The following is a 14,068-nucleotide window of genomic DNA, read 5'->3' as shown; positions in this document are numbered from 1 at the left end:
GAGACGTGACTGGAGAAGCCAGTCTAACTTGTAGATCACAGACACGGAGACTGCAGCCCCAGCTTGTCCCCAGCCTGCATTCTTCTGAGGCCAGTATAGTTTCATGACCTTTCAATCTTCCTGCCAGCTTCAGTGTTCCTTCCTTCCTCCCTCATTACCCCCTGGACTCCTTTCTCGCCTCAGGCCTCTGCTGATGGAAGTCTGACGGCATCAGGAAGCATTTGAAGCTTCGCTGATAATCTGCAGATGAGTCATGCAGGTGAAGGGCTGGTTATTTGTCAACCTAATGGCAGCTGAATGGGATAGGGAAACACACAGGCTAGTCACAGCAGGACTCAGAGCAGACTGGCCACTGTTTGCAAAGTATTGTTATGAATATCAGATCATGTTTTCCTAAGTGTGAGATTTCCACACCTCTTTAGCAAACGGAGAATCCTCCTGACAGCTTCCACTGGAAGAAGATAACAAACGCATTTCAGAACCAGAGCAGAGGACATTTGCAGAGCACTCTTCAGCAGCAGAGAAAGGTTGAGGGAGATTCATAAACGGACGGTGGAGGCTATAGCTGCCTTTTATTTTTCTTCCCCAGCTAGTGTGGCATAATCGTCACAGATCAAGAAGTCTGTGGTTTGAATCTTGCCGTTGCCATGATTTGGAGTAGAAGCCATTCTCTCTTGACCTCAGTCTGCCCATCTACAAAATGGGCTTACTTTGCAGGGTAGTTGTGGATTTTACATTAAGTAAAGCATGTATTTAAAAGCTCTAAACTAATATTTGGTGTTAGAGTATACAATCAACTAATTTTGGCTTCATTTTCAGTTATTGGGGCAAAAAGTAATTGACAGATCATTTCCCCCTTCCTGGTATGCATTTTTTTTTTAAATGGAAATCTTTGCCAGAGAAATGCCTTTTTTCTAGATTAAGTTGTATCTGTATTGAAAATATTGTTTGATTTCTTGAATGGAGAAACAGTCACACGTATAGCCCACAGTCCCTGTAAATGCTCAGGGAACTTTTGGATCTTACATCAGGCAAGTGTGGATAGATTCAGCCTCTTGGGTGAGAGAGCAGTGGGATGGGCACCTCCCCCCCCCCATAGTCTCATGAATGGCATCATACATTTAAAAGAATTTATGAGTTCACATAAACCCTTATCCATTAACATTAGCATTCTATCACAGCAGATATTAGCAGTGGGAAAATCTGGTGAAGACTGTTTATCAAAAGAAACTTTATAGAGTCCTTGCACTTCAGGGGAAAAAAAATGGCTGGGGCACTCTTCTCTAACCTGACACCCCCAGGGGCTTGGGACTTCATGCCCAGAATTCCCAATCTGCACAATTAAATGCTGGGAATTCTGGGAGTTTCAATCCCAAACAGTTTATACCAGAGAAGTGTCAGGGATTCTGACCAGCAAGCTTTCCTGAATCTACCTTTTGTGGGGTAAATGAAAGAAAGCTTAAAGCATGAGAAAAGTGCTTATTTTCTACTGTCTACACAAGTATCCGGAATAGATCTTAGTTAGTTGTTTCATCATATTAATATTTTTTCTGTATTGTTTGTGCTCCGATATACAGGTAATAGTTTTTAGGTGCTCATCTCTGCAAAACCTACAATGGCAGAAATTATTTAATCAGCACCTGTACTAAAATTCTTAGAATACAAGGAATGGATGATTATATACACAATAGACAAGCCACAAAACTTGGAACTAATGAGTCATGTTTCCTTCTCATGCTAAGCCATGCTATAATTCATTTGATTTTGCTTAGCAGGTTGTGTGAACCCAGCCATGGGGTATATTATCCATGGTTTATAACTAAATGTATGATGTAATCTCAGCCAAACACAGAGAGGCCGATCTGTTGGCATTTGTACATACAATGCTAAAAAATTATACAAAACCTTCCCAATTTCCAAACAAATATTCCACCCTTTCTGGCTAGTCAGCTGGGTTCTTGATTTTTAAAGGGCAGCCAATTGCATTGTTTAACTCAGAAAGAAATAGTCCTTTGCACATTAAGTATTTCAGCTTAATTTCATAATCCTGTATGTATGCAGTGAGATCAGCTGGCTGATGATCTTTCCCGCCCAATAATTTTGAACCCTGTATGCTTTGATTTGAGATCTCCCTTGCTATGAGATCATTTACTAGTGCCAATAGGATTTTTTTTGGTGAGGGGTATCTCCTCTTAAGTATGGAGCTTGCTCTTTCCAGAAATAATCTGGAGCTTATTCAGGCTACAGGGGCCTGACAGTGGCTGGCTTAAAAAGCAGCTACATGTTTTGGCTGCTTTTTCGGAGGTTCTGTCATATTTAAGCAGTTCTATTTATGTTGTGGCCACTTGGAGACCAACAGATTATAAGCCTGTGTATAAATGAGCACTCTTCCTGTATTCTGGGATTTGTGGCATGACATGGCATACTTGAGAATGGTGGTATTTTTGTCTGTCTGTCTTTGCTGCTATTATGTTTTAGCTGCTTGTAAAGCTAAGATTAGAAACTGTGTGTGCTACAAGAGATGCATTAGACCAGTGTTTCTCAACCTTGGCAACTTTAAGGTGTGTGGACTTCAACTCCCAGAATTCTCCAGCCAGCATGCACTGCATTAGACAACCTTTTCCTGGACACCCTGAAGCTGCTGCAGTGCAGAAACCACAATTTAAGCCCCACAATTATTTCTATAGTTTGCACAGTTTTGTATGTGATGCCAGAGGCATGTTTTTTGGTTGATTGATTATGCTTCTGATCCCCCTCAACCAAAATTCTCAGGACACATTATGAAGTTGCTTTTTTTTTTTTTTTTGTAAATAAAAATAATAAAATGCAATGCATACAGATCAAACGGGATTAGGTCTTGGTACGGAATATAATGATCCTTATCAATGTAGTTCAGCAAAGTGAAAACTGGTTTTCATGGTCACGATGAGTAGCCGGTCTGGTTTTTTGCTTTGCTAAGAAAGTTTGGAATTATTTTTCTCTTGTGATCATCTGATTTTGGGGGAAGATAATGATAGTGTTTGAAGCTCATGGGTAAAACACATTTTGTATGTGATCTCTGGCTGGTAAAATCTCCCACCTGAAACCTCATCCAACTGAGCTTGATGGCTGTATCAGTTCCATTGGCAAAGGTGTGTCCACATGAAATGCTTGCCCATGCTTAACTGAAGTATAAATCAGTATTCTTGTCTTGCACCATAAGCTTAAGCTTATCACCCAAGCTGGGTTCATGCTTCAGCTATAATTATCTAATGGGAACTTCCCTCTTAAGTAGAGTTTGGGGAGGGAGGGATTAAATAGGACTACAGCTACCTGATTCATATCTCATGTTTTGCTGAACTATGGCTCAATGGATAAGCCACAATTGTCTGCATTCCAACATTGCTATATAAACCAAGCCATAAGCTGTGATTTTGTTATGTTAAAACATAGTATGGTGTTGTTTGGGCTTAAATTAGCCATTCCATAATGCTGATACTGCCTGTGCTCCCATATAGCTATTTTTAAAAATGTGAATTGCTTATATACAACTAGCACCTCATCAGGTTTTGCAAATGTTACATCTTAGGAAGCTGATTTTAAGTAGTGTGTGCCTTCAGAACTGAGTTATCAGGAAACAACTTACTGAATTTTGCAATATCTGAACAGGGATTTGAAGCAGACAGCCTCCGTGGCCCCTCTCCAGATATTCTTTGCACTTTCCAATATGAGTAATACAGACAGCCCCACCTTTTGTTCTTGTGGGCCTGATTGGGAAGCTTCAGCTGAGAATCAACTGCAGTGTTAACCTTTTGGACAATTCAGACTATACCTCTGACTCGTGGAGGCTGAGGCCTTGGAGCTGGGCTTTCAGAGATATCTCATGGGACACTGACCAAGGCACGCCAGTTCCTGCTTTGGGACATCTCGTTTCAAGAGTGCGGATTCCCAGCCTCATGCCTTCCAGGTGCACTTGACTGCAATTCCCACAGTTCTGGCTAGGAATGTGTAGATTGTAGTCCAGTCTTTCTGGAGGAAAAGCTGAGCTAGCCATGGTGCAGCTGTGCTTGACCTCTTCCATGAAGCCTTTCAAAACCAGCTAACCTCTTATGATACGCAGACTGTGTTTGGCAGGCTAGCTGAAAGGGGGTTTGATCTCACCCTGATATGGTGGGGTTTATGTTATTTCTTTTAGTTTAATTTTATTTATTTTCTATCCTGCCTTTATTATTTTTATAAATAACTCAAGGTGGTGAACATGCCTAACACTCCTTCCTCCTCCCGTTTTTCCCCACAACAACAACAACCCTGTGAGGTGAGTTGGGCTGAGACAGAGGGACTGGCCCAAGGTCACCCAGCCGGCTTTCAGGCCTAAGGCAGGACTAGAACTCCCAGTCTCCTGCTTTCTAGCCTGGAGCCTTAACCACCAGACCAAACTACAAACACCAGCAGTTTAAGTCCTATTTTCTTCCAAGGTTTATTGAAGAATTACCTGCAAAATGGTTTGCAGGTAACATTAAGCCAGTATGGTAAACTACAAATAAGGATAAGGCTAGAGCAATGTGTGAACTCAGCCAAATGGGTTGCTTTAATAGTTAACAAGAACTAGTAGTGAATGGTTCTCTCTCTCTCTGACACACACACCCTTTGAGAAATACGTATTTTGAAGGCCTTTCAAAAAGCTAATAAAGATGATCGGTCCTCATTTCTGCAGGGGTTGCATTCAAAAGTACTGGAACAGCAGAAGAGAAGCTCAGCCCCAAGAGGCTGCAGATGAGCTTGCAGCAATTATAAGTCATCTCAAAAAGAATGGAAGGTTATACAGAAAATGACTGTCCCTCGGATAGCCTTGACCTAAGTTGTGTAGGGCTTTAAATGTAATGATCAGCGCTGTATTTTGGCTGGAAACATATTGGTATTATAGTTGCAGTACTTTTTAAGAACAGGCACAATATGGTCTGTCTCTGTTCTTCCCAAGACCAATAGATTGATATTTCTAGGCTAGATGAAAAGGCAGCCCCAAATGGAACATACCACAAAACTGATAATGGAGGTAACTGTACCCCTCAGTTTTAAGACCATTTTCTTTCAGAATGGGATACAGTTAGCATGTGAAGCTGTTAAAATTTGCTCCTTTCCATTTCCTCAGTCTGGGAATCCAGAGAGATTTGGATCCAGAAGCAGCCCTAAAGTGTGCATTCTGCTCCTTCTGGGAGATTATAATCCCATTTAGGGTAGGTATCTCTCTGAAATTATGGCTCCTTCTAATAAGAGTTTCTAGTCTGGAATACAGGCAGATTTTTAGGCAAGTTGTATCATTTCCCAAAGAAGTTACAGATAAATCTAAGTGACAACAGGATACTGATAGTCGCCACCTCATGGCGACAGAATAAAGCCCCAAGGGATAGTATGGAATAGCTCATAGTTTGAGGAGCAGCTGTCTCCAAATAATGCCATCCAAAATTTACCTGGGTGCAATTCAAGGTGCTGGTTATTCCCTATAAAGTCCTACATGGCACAGTGCCAGGTTGTTTGCTGGACTGTGTTGCCCCACCAGAATTAGTAGAATTGGCATGCTTCAGGTCCCATCTATTAGTGCCATTTTGTGGGACTTAGGAGTCAAGCCTGCTCTGTCATTTCATGTGCCCTTTGAAACAGTCTTCCCCTGGAGATATGGATGATCCCCATCCTGTTAGCCTTTTGTAGGACATTAAAGACCTGAAGGCTGTTTCGGGCACTTGGGTCAGAAGGTTGAGCAAGACCAGATAGTTCGCTGCTTAATTGCTGTTTTAATGATGAAGTGGAATTGGTCTTGACCCCAGGCATATATTTTGGTTTTTCTATGTTGTATTATGAAATGTTACTTTTGTTTTAATTTTTGTATGCTGCCTAGAGTCACCTTGGTGAGATGTGGCTATATAAATAGCATAAATGATTTAAATAAATACATAAGTTTACCATGATCAATGCTATTGAAGGCTGTTGAGAGCGCAAGAAAAATCAAAGTCACCAATGCTTTGCATTACCAAATCAAGCAGTCTCAATCCTGTATCTTATCCTGAAGCCAATTTGAAATAGGTTAGATAGAATCTCTGCTTCTTCCAGGACCACCTGAAGTTGAAAAGCCACAACTTTCTTAATCACCTTACCCAATTATGGAAAGCCAATTAAAGGCTTTCCTATCCATCTCTGAAAAAAAAAAGCACAGGCTTTTTACAATCTGGGCTCAATGGCTATTATGCAGGTATGTTCCAATTACCTAGATTTTTTCATTGTCCTTCAGGGAAAAATAGATGGGGATGGTTTATTCCCACCTATGTCTGGCAATTGAGAAAACCTGAAACATACATTTCAACTATTTCAGCACCAGAATGAAAGGGAATCTGCAGCTTGATGTTGTGCAGATGTATTCAACTTGAACTTTCAGAATTCTACCACAGCATGATAGGCAAAGAACTGTCTAACAATGCTGCAAGTCTGTCCAAAACATATGGAGCCCACCATATCTAAGACTGTGTGGAAGTCATCAAGCAGCACTCCATCCGGGTCAATCCAGGGTACTTTTGTTAGAGCAACCTTGTTATCTTTCCGTTCCTTCTGCCAGGATTAAACATATCATCATTTCCCCCTTCACGGTGTTTGCTTTCCTAAGAACAACCTTTGCTCCCAGTTCCTATAGACTGAAGGATGATTCAATCCGGAACTACAGTGCGAAGGTAACAAGCCCGCCCTGGGCTTTTAATTGAAGGCCAACAGAAATCCCATTTACGTGGGTAACTTCCTCTCCCCTTTGCTTGAATGTCATCCAACAGCTCCCGTTCAAGAGGCTAACTCTTACGACCCCTCTTCTCTCCGTCCGCCTTCAGCGCTTTATTTCGCTTCCGCTCCTCCCGGCAGGCGGGTTTCTCTCGAAGCTGCATTCTTGTCGCTAGGCCATTGGCTAATTCATGCTCCTACAGCTGACAGGTCCAAGGTTATTGGTCAGCCAGGACAAATCGAACGGCAGGGCAGAACAAACCCGAGGGCCTTCCCCTCAGTGACGTAGTTGGGATTCCCCGCCCACATTCCACAGCTGGAGAGGGGGCCGAAGCGGCTGTGGAACAGGGGGGGCGGGTCTCCGAGTACGGGAAGCGGTACTCTGATTGGGCGGCAGCCTTAGAAGCAGGCCCGCTCGGCTTTGGGGATTGGCCGGTGGGCGGAGTCCAGCCTGGGTAGAGGGGAGGCTGCAGGAAAAACTGCCTCTGTTGTCACTGTGAGGTCCCAGGCGGCGCGGGGAGGGTCGTGACGCCCCTTCGTTTTCTCAGCCGCGCTCCCCAGTTTGCGAGCCGTAAGCCCGCCCGTCTTGGCTGGTTCCCCCGTAGGAAACAGGGACCCTTTACCTCTTGACTGGTGGTGGGGCTGTGTTTTCTTGAAGTTTTTCAGTCTCCCTTTAAGCAGAAGAGCCATTTCTGGGAGAATAAGGAGCCGGGGGGTGGGTTTCTTGCTGGTAGAAGTCGCAGTAGGGGTCGCGGCTCCTTATGGAACAAAGCTGCTTCCCGGGACGGTATTAAAGGGCCGCTGAGAGGGTTTCAGCTACTCCCTTCGGTTTTGCTGGGCCCCGACTGACCATGGAGGTGCTGGACAGTGGGGAGCAGAACCTGTTCCAGTGGGATCGGAAGTTGAGTGAGCTGTCGGAACCGGTGGACTCCGATGCCCTCCTCTACAACACGGTGAGAAACGCGTCCACTGCAGAGGTGGGGTGTAGGAAGAGCGGGTGGGTTAGCGAACGATTTTGTGTGGGGCGATTGTTTTTGTGGAAGGAAGAGCAACAAGTTTTCAGCTGCCTTCAAAAGTTGTCCTGCTCTTAGCAATCTTGGGGCGTTTGCTAAGAGCAGCCTGGCTGGCGATGGGAGCGACGAAATCCAGTACCCTTAAAGAGCATTGGTGAGGCAAGCTGATGCAAGAGGGTTCTTTTTTTGAAATTAGGAACCGATTTGAACTTGGCGTTTTTTTCTCTGGTTGTATCTCCGCCCCCGCCCCCGCGCCCCCCTGCCCCCCCCCTTCTGGACATGACATAAGTTTCCCCTTTTCGGGAATGGGTATTTTGAAAAGCTCTTGGGATTACGGTGCATCCTGGTTGGATATTCCCGGATGCAAGAAGAGTTCGGCATTTTCAGGAGAGACTTAAATATGGTGGAGAGCTCGGAGTTAGGAATTTCAGCAGAAGTGAAATGACGCCTCTGAGGCAAAGAGGAAATCAGCTGAATGTTTTGCTTCTCCAGAACCGTCTGCACCAAAGGAAGGAGCGAAAAGCTAACGCTGCGATCCAACAATTTTTGTTTCTTCAAAAGAGCCTGCTGAGTAACTTTTGAATGCTCTGTTCCTTCCTGTTTTGCAAGTCAAGAGGTTCCTATTAAGCGAGGAAAGAGTAGGCTGTGGGAGCTATAATAACGGTCTCTTGCTTGGGTAAGATTCCGGTGCTTTGAAAATGCGGGTCTGGCTTCCCACTTTCCCCCTCATATTATCCCATCTGTCATTGCTATCATTACATGAGCCAGTTTGGAAGGGAGTGGAGGCCTAGGAATCCAAGAAATATTTATAGTGGTTTTGCAAGGGTAGTTATGAAAGAAATAGCGGACCCAATGAGGATCAGCAATTTATGCCAGATGTTTGGCCTTTTATCCTTAGTTGAAAAATGCCAATCAGTGGATTTAAAGAACTTTAGCAGACTGTCAGGGAAGGTCAGCGTAGATCTTTTTTTTGGTTGTTTTAATTTAAAGATTCCTAACTTTGAGCAAAAATATCTTGCGGAATATGCATAAAGCCCAAGTCTTGAAGAAATCATTCTTTTTTAAAACTAATTTGTAGAAAATGTCCGAAGGGGTTTGAAATATGCAGAACAGGTTTTCCCTATGATGAATACCAACATCACCTTCCTGCCCCCCACCCACCCCCCAAAAATCCAAGTAAAAAATGCTGTTTCCAAGAGTCCATACTGGTAAAAACCAGGCTGGCTTTACACATTGCCCTAAAACCTATGATTTATTGTCCAAGTCAGAGTTATCTCACCTAGTACATTAAAACATAAATCATAGTTTCCAAATCACAATGGTTGTGTTCAAATAACATACTAAGTCAAAAATAAACAATGCTGGGGTTTTACTGTGAAATGGGAACTGGGCCAAATGTTACAGAGTGGCTATAGTTGCAAATTACATTAATATCTGTTAAGGTTTAGTCACACTTTTCTTCTTGTCATCATTCTTGTACATTTATCTATAATATTTGTCAACCTCAGCCAACATGATCCATGATCATATTGATTGATGGTATGAGTTGTTGCCAGGTACTAAATTAGGGAAGTCTGGTATATATTTATCCTACCCATGTAGATTAAGTTTTTTTTTTAACTCAGGAGTTAGGAATTTGTGTCTCTTCAGATGTTCAATGATAGCTCCTAGAATTCCTTCCAATGGTCATGGAATCTTTAGATTTGCTCTGCCTCCCCTGTTTACTGCATTGCTCATGTCTGCTTTTGCCACCTGTTAGAATGACCAAGAAGACAACTCTTCTTATGTAAGTGTTAGGTGCATATAGAAGGTCTTTAAACTACATTCTTCTCCAATTTAAAGGATTAGGCAATAGGTGATGGAAAAACTTTCTGTGGAAACCCTTGAAAATGACTTCCTGTCAGACTAATGGTAGTAGTGTCAGTGATCAAACTGTCTGACCTGAAATAACCAGGTTATTTCTAACTAGCAGGACTAAAGCGTATATCAGTAAGCCCCTATTGTACAGAATAATTGGTTGTACAGAACTCTATGGTGTGTGGAAGGAGAGGTTTCATGTAAAGAAGATGTGCCAATGCAGAAATAATAGAATTGAGGGAAGAAATTACTTTAAATTTATTGGCCGTCCAACTCCAGTTTGAAATCTTTCAAAATCTAGGGTTCCTTATGAACAGAGTATTAGAACAAAATAAAATGCATATAGGAATATAGTTGTCAGAGATAAAGATGCTAACATAGCCATCTCCCTCTGTGGAAGGGTTAATTTTTTGGGAGCCCTTGTGCAGAATCTGAATCATAGAACCTTATTATTATTATTATTATTATTATTATTATTATTTTCATCATGGCTATTTGTCTCTAAATATCTTATTACTCCTGAAACAAAATAAATGTTTGAGTTGATACTGATGGTAGTGTAATCCTAATATTTTGTGTTACAGCTTTTAATAGTTAATATAAGTATAATGTATTCTCTTTTCTGCTTTGATCATTTGAATTTTCTCATGGATGATTTGGGGATGGGGGTTTGGTCCTTTGGCTGTGGGTTGGCAAGGGCATGCTAACAAATTGTGTTAAGCCTCACAGTTGGTTGGAATGATTTTCAGTAAAATGTTAGTTGATGTAATTTCTCCTTATTTATATGAGGCTTCAGGTACTGGAGTTGAAACCCACAAAAGGTAATTTTTACTTTTGGTAAATAGCTTAACAGACCTTATCCTCAAAATGATCATTAGTGGAAGATAAATTTGATTATTATTTGCTAGTAATGAAAAATATTTGAGCGCAGGCAAGCAGTTTTACTTAAAGAAGAATTAAAAAAAAAAGAATCCAAATATCATTAGAAATCTTAAACTTTGTCCCTTTGTCCCTAATATCAACAAGAGTCTATATAACCAAAATATTAATATTTTTAAAACATATTTAGGCCTCTTCTACAATTTACCTTTGCTTCCTTTTTAACTATATTTACAGTGATTATTCCATTTATCTTTTCCTTTAATCAATAAAGGGTTTGGGTGGCCTATCAAAGAACATATTAGTAACTCAGGTAGCTGTTGAAAGGCTGATGCAGTGTTGCTGAATAATCTTCATGACTGGAAGCATTAGAATGTGGTCCCTGAATTTCATCTTTTAATAACCACATCACACTGGTTTTCGGTTACAATCTGTAGAGAATGGGATGAACTCATAGATGTATGAATTGAGTTGCAAAACAAAAGCCCTGGCGATTTGACAAAAAAGCAAAAAGGGCAGGGGGACTGTTATTTTGCCCGAGTAATTAAAAAACAGTACACTGATTTTGCATTAAGCTCCTCCCACATCCATCCAGATTTGTATGTTGGGGTCAAGAGCTGGTGTGGAACCCATAACTTTCAACCCCTTTCTTGAAAAGCTAAGAATTGCATCTTTGAGCTGTTCCATGAAGAATTCCATATGAATTCAATCCAACTAATGGTAATTTTGAAATGTGATGGTGGAAGCTTTCTGCTTTCAGGAGTCAGATTGTCTTCATTAGATGTGGCTTCCAAGTGTATTCAAGGGCAGCTGCAATGGGAATGCGTTTTCCACAAGGTTGCAGAATTTCTGTCTTAAAAATAAAAGGGCCATCATTGAAAAGCTCCCTCATAGTTGGAAGGGGAATCATAATTATGCACATACTTTGTATGTATAAGATCCTGAGCCCAATACCTGAGATCCAAGAAAAGCAGGTTGATTTCTTTTTTGCTTGGAATTTTGGAGAGCCACGTAAGCAATAGGAATTGTTATCCAGAGTACAGTATTCGAAGGGCACTGTAAGTTGGGAGAAGTTGCACTATAAACCTGTCTTGAAGACCTTGCGATCTAATATGGGGTCCAGAGGAAGGAGAAGAAGGGTTATACTGGAAAGGAATATGTTATGATTTGAAATCCATGTGTTTGCATTATGTTACAGAGTGTATTAAAACCTATGTGGTTCTGCTGAAGGTTTTGTGAAAATGACGACTTCTCAGGATGGATTTGAAGGAAATGAGAGCTGGGGGAGGAATGAAAATAGTGTTGAGTCTCTTGAGAGAAGAGGAGCTTTGAATGGTAGAAGATGATGAAGCTAGTTGACTTTAGATCATGAGTTAGAATATTCTGATAAGAGAAGAACAATATGGAGACGTAAAAGCAAAGATCTGTATTGGATCCAGTAATGGTTGGATAATTAGGGATAAGGGTTAGGTGTCCACTTGAACCTTATCTAAGATTATCAAGCAATGAATTGATCCAGTATCTGCTTGTGGATAGCATCATATGCAAAGGTTAATAACAATTGTGAATACTTTTACAAAGTTATGCATTTGTGCTGTCTCAGCCAACAGCTTTGTTACACTAAGTTTCCAACTAGGTTTGCCTCGCATAATAACAGTAGTATAGCATGGTATATAATCAGAATTTACAGTTTATTCAATAAACTGTAGTTAAATAGGTAATGACACATATGAACACAGTTCCAGTCTTTAGTTCAGGGGTGGTTCTCCTAATACAGTATTTAGAAGTATAGTGCCCTGCATCTTTGTTTACTTTGTCTACCCAGGCTTCCTCTTCTGGAAGTTCAGTAACGTTTAGAGTCAACAAGTTTTCCACCTCTACTTTAGCTGATGTCCAAGTGTCAGTAGGTCCTGTATCTTTCACTTATGAATAGGCACTCTGCCTTCTTAGCAGCTGTACGTATTTCCATGTATATGAAAGGTAATTTGCTAGATACCATATCTTTTGACAAGTTCATCAAAGAGAGGAAAGAAAAAGATAACTGAGCCAGCTCCCTCCCTTGTGCCTGTGTTTTGAGTCAAATTTCTGGTACCACTATGAAAAAGTTGTTTTGTAGTTAAAAAATAGTTGAAGCAGTTTGTTTGGAAAGACAGCTCTAAGCCAAGTAAATTAGTCATAAATGAATCCTGTTGAAACCAGAAGAACCAAGTTCCAGCTAACACTGTTTCATTCACTGCTAAGTACAGCTGTAGTTAGCTGTTCCTTGAAATACATAAGACAGCTTTTTCCAGGTACATTGAATTATGATTCCCAAAACTTCTATTTAGCATACCTAGAACCTTGTTGGGTTTATAGGAGTTGTAGATCAGTACATCTCCAGGATGCCAGGTGGGAAGAAAGCTGATCTAATTCAAGACTGTATAATTTTTAGCTTTGAGCCAACATAGTTAAGTATATAAACCATCTGTCCATTTTCACCCAATCCATCATTGTCATTGGTGTTTGCCTGGGTTAGTTCCAGATTTAGGAAATCTGGATCTTATCCAATGAGAATAGTTGTCTAGGAGTTTATCAAGAACCCTGTAGCTATGTGCAATCTACAGATGTCTGTGCACCAAATTATGCAGTCTATTGGTGTTCATGCACTACTGTCCATCTGTTTGTGTGCCAGCAGTATCCCTCCATGGCTTACCATGTATAAGCAAGGACTGTCTGAAAAGCAGATTCAGTTATATAGAGAGGTCATTGCTGTCGGTGGGATGGTGCTCCACTGGACAAATGTAAGGCTTCGGAGTTAGGTATCTCTTTAGTTTCATTTTTTTTAAAAAATAGAGGGGAGATTACTAATACTGTGGATTTTTTCCCCCTCTTCTGATGTGAAGACAAGTTTTGGCAGGCAGTAGTAACAAAGGTGATCACCTTGTCAACTTCCATAAGCCTTGAATTTCTTTATCTCCTCCTCGAAATAGCAGCTGATGTTAGCAAGTATAGAGTATTGCAGTCTCTTCCGCTAAGAAAAAGGCAGCTATTCACTGGAGGAGATGAATCCAGGTGCAGAAGTTAAGATGCCACTTAGCAAATGGGAGAGACCAAAAGACGATGTGTAGTCCACCCTTTTCCTACCTAGCGTTGTCCACTTTTGTTGGGAATTCTATATGGTGACTGGGTATTTGGGGCTATAACATAAGATTGCAATTCTTTGTATGTCCACTCAGATGCTTAAACTGAGTCAGCCTTACTCCCAAGTACTCCCTGCTTTCCTTGGATCCCAGGTATGGGGCTCAAGATCTTACACATACAAAGTATGTGCAAGGAATTGTGTTTAGAGTACAACAGCAATTGTGGGTTTTTTCAGTTTTCTTTTTTTAAGAAGAGATACACTATATGAAGATTTTTCTTTTACTGACTCTATGCACAGTGCTTGTGTCAATACTCAGGTCTTCTCAATTGTCCTAAGGCAAACTTAACTCTCTCAAAAAGTTGGAGTCACTATGCTTAGGCTAGGGCAACAGTTCTGATTTGAGTGTTCTTGGTTGCAGGTTTCATGTGCTATGTATGTCTTGTGAGTGGGCAGACATCACCGT

At 41.2% G+C, this 14,068-nt stretch overlaps 1 protein-coding gene across 1 annotated transcript in view; it reads left to right on the top strand.

Moving 5' to 3' along the window:
* The first annotated feature begins 7,238 nt into the window (after window positions 1-7,238).
* Window positions 7,239-14,068, top strand: part of CREB3L2 (cAMP responsive element binding protein 3 like 2) — a 68,858-nt gene continuing 62,028 nt past the window's right edge. Inside the window, exon 1 of the mRNA XM_063308887.1 lies at window positions 7,239-7,688. Coding sequence (XP_063164957.1) covers window positions 7,587-7,688 — 102 coding nt within the window. The 5' untranslated portion in view covers window positions 7,239-7,586. The remainder of the gene's footprint in view (window positions 7,689-14,068) is intronic.

This window comes from Candoia aspera, chromosome 7 (assembly GCF_035149785.1).
Source record: "Candoia aspera isolate rCanAsp1 chromosome 7, rCanAsp1.hap2, whole genome shotgun sequence".
Taxonomy (NCBI): Eukaryota; Metazoa; Chordata; class Lepidosauria; order Squamata; family Boidae; genus Candoia; species Candoia aspera.
Note: the sequence above shows the minus strand (reverse complement) of the source record. Positions and strands in the feature narration are given on the sequence as shown.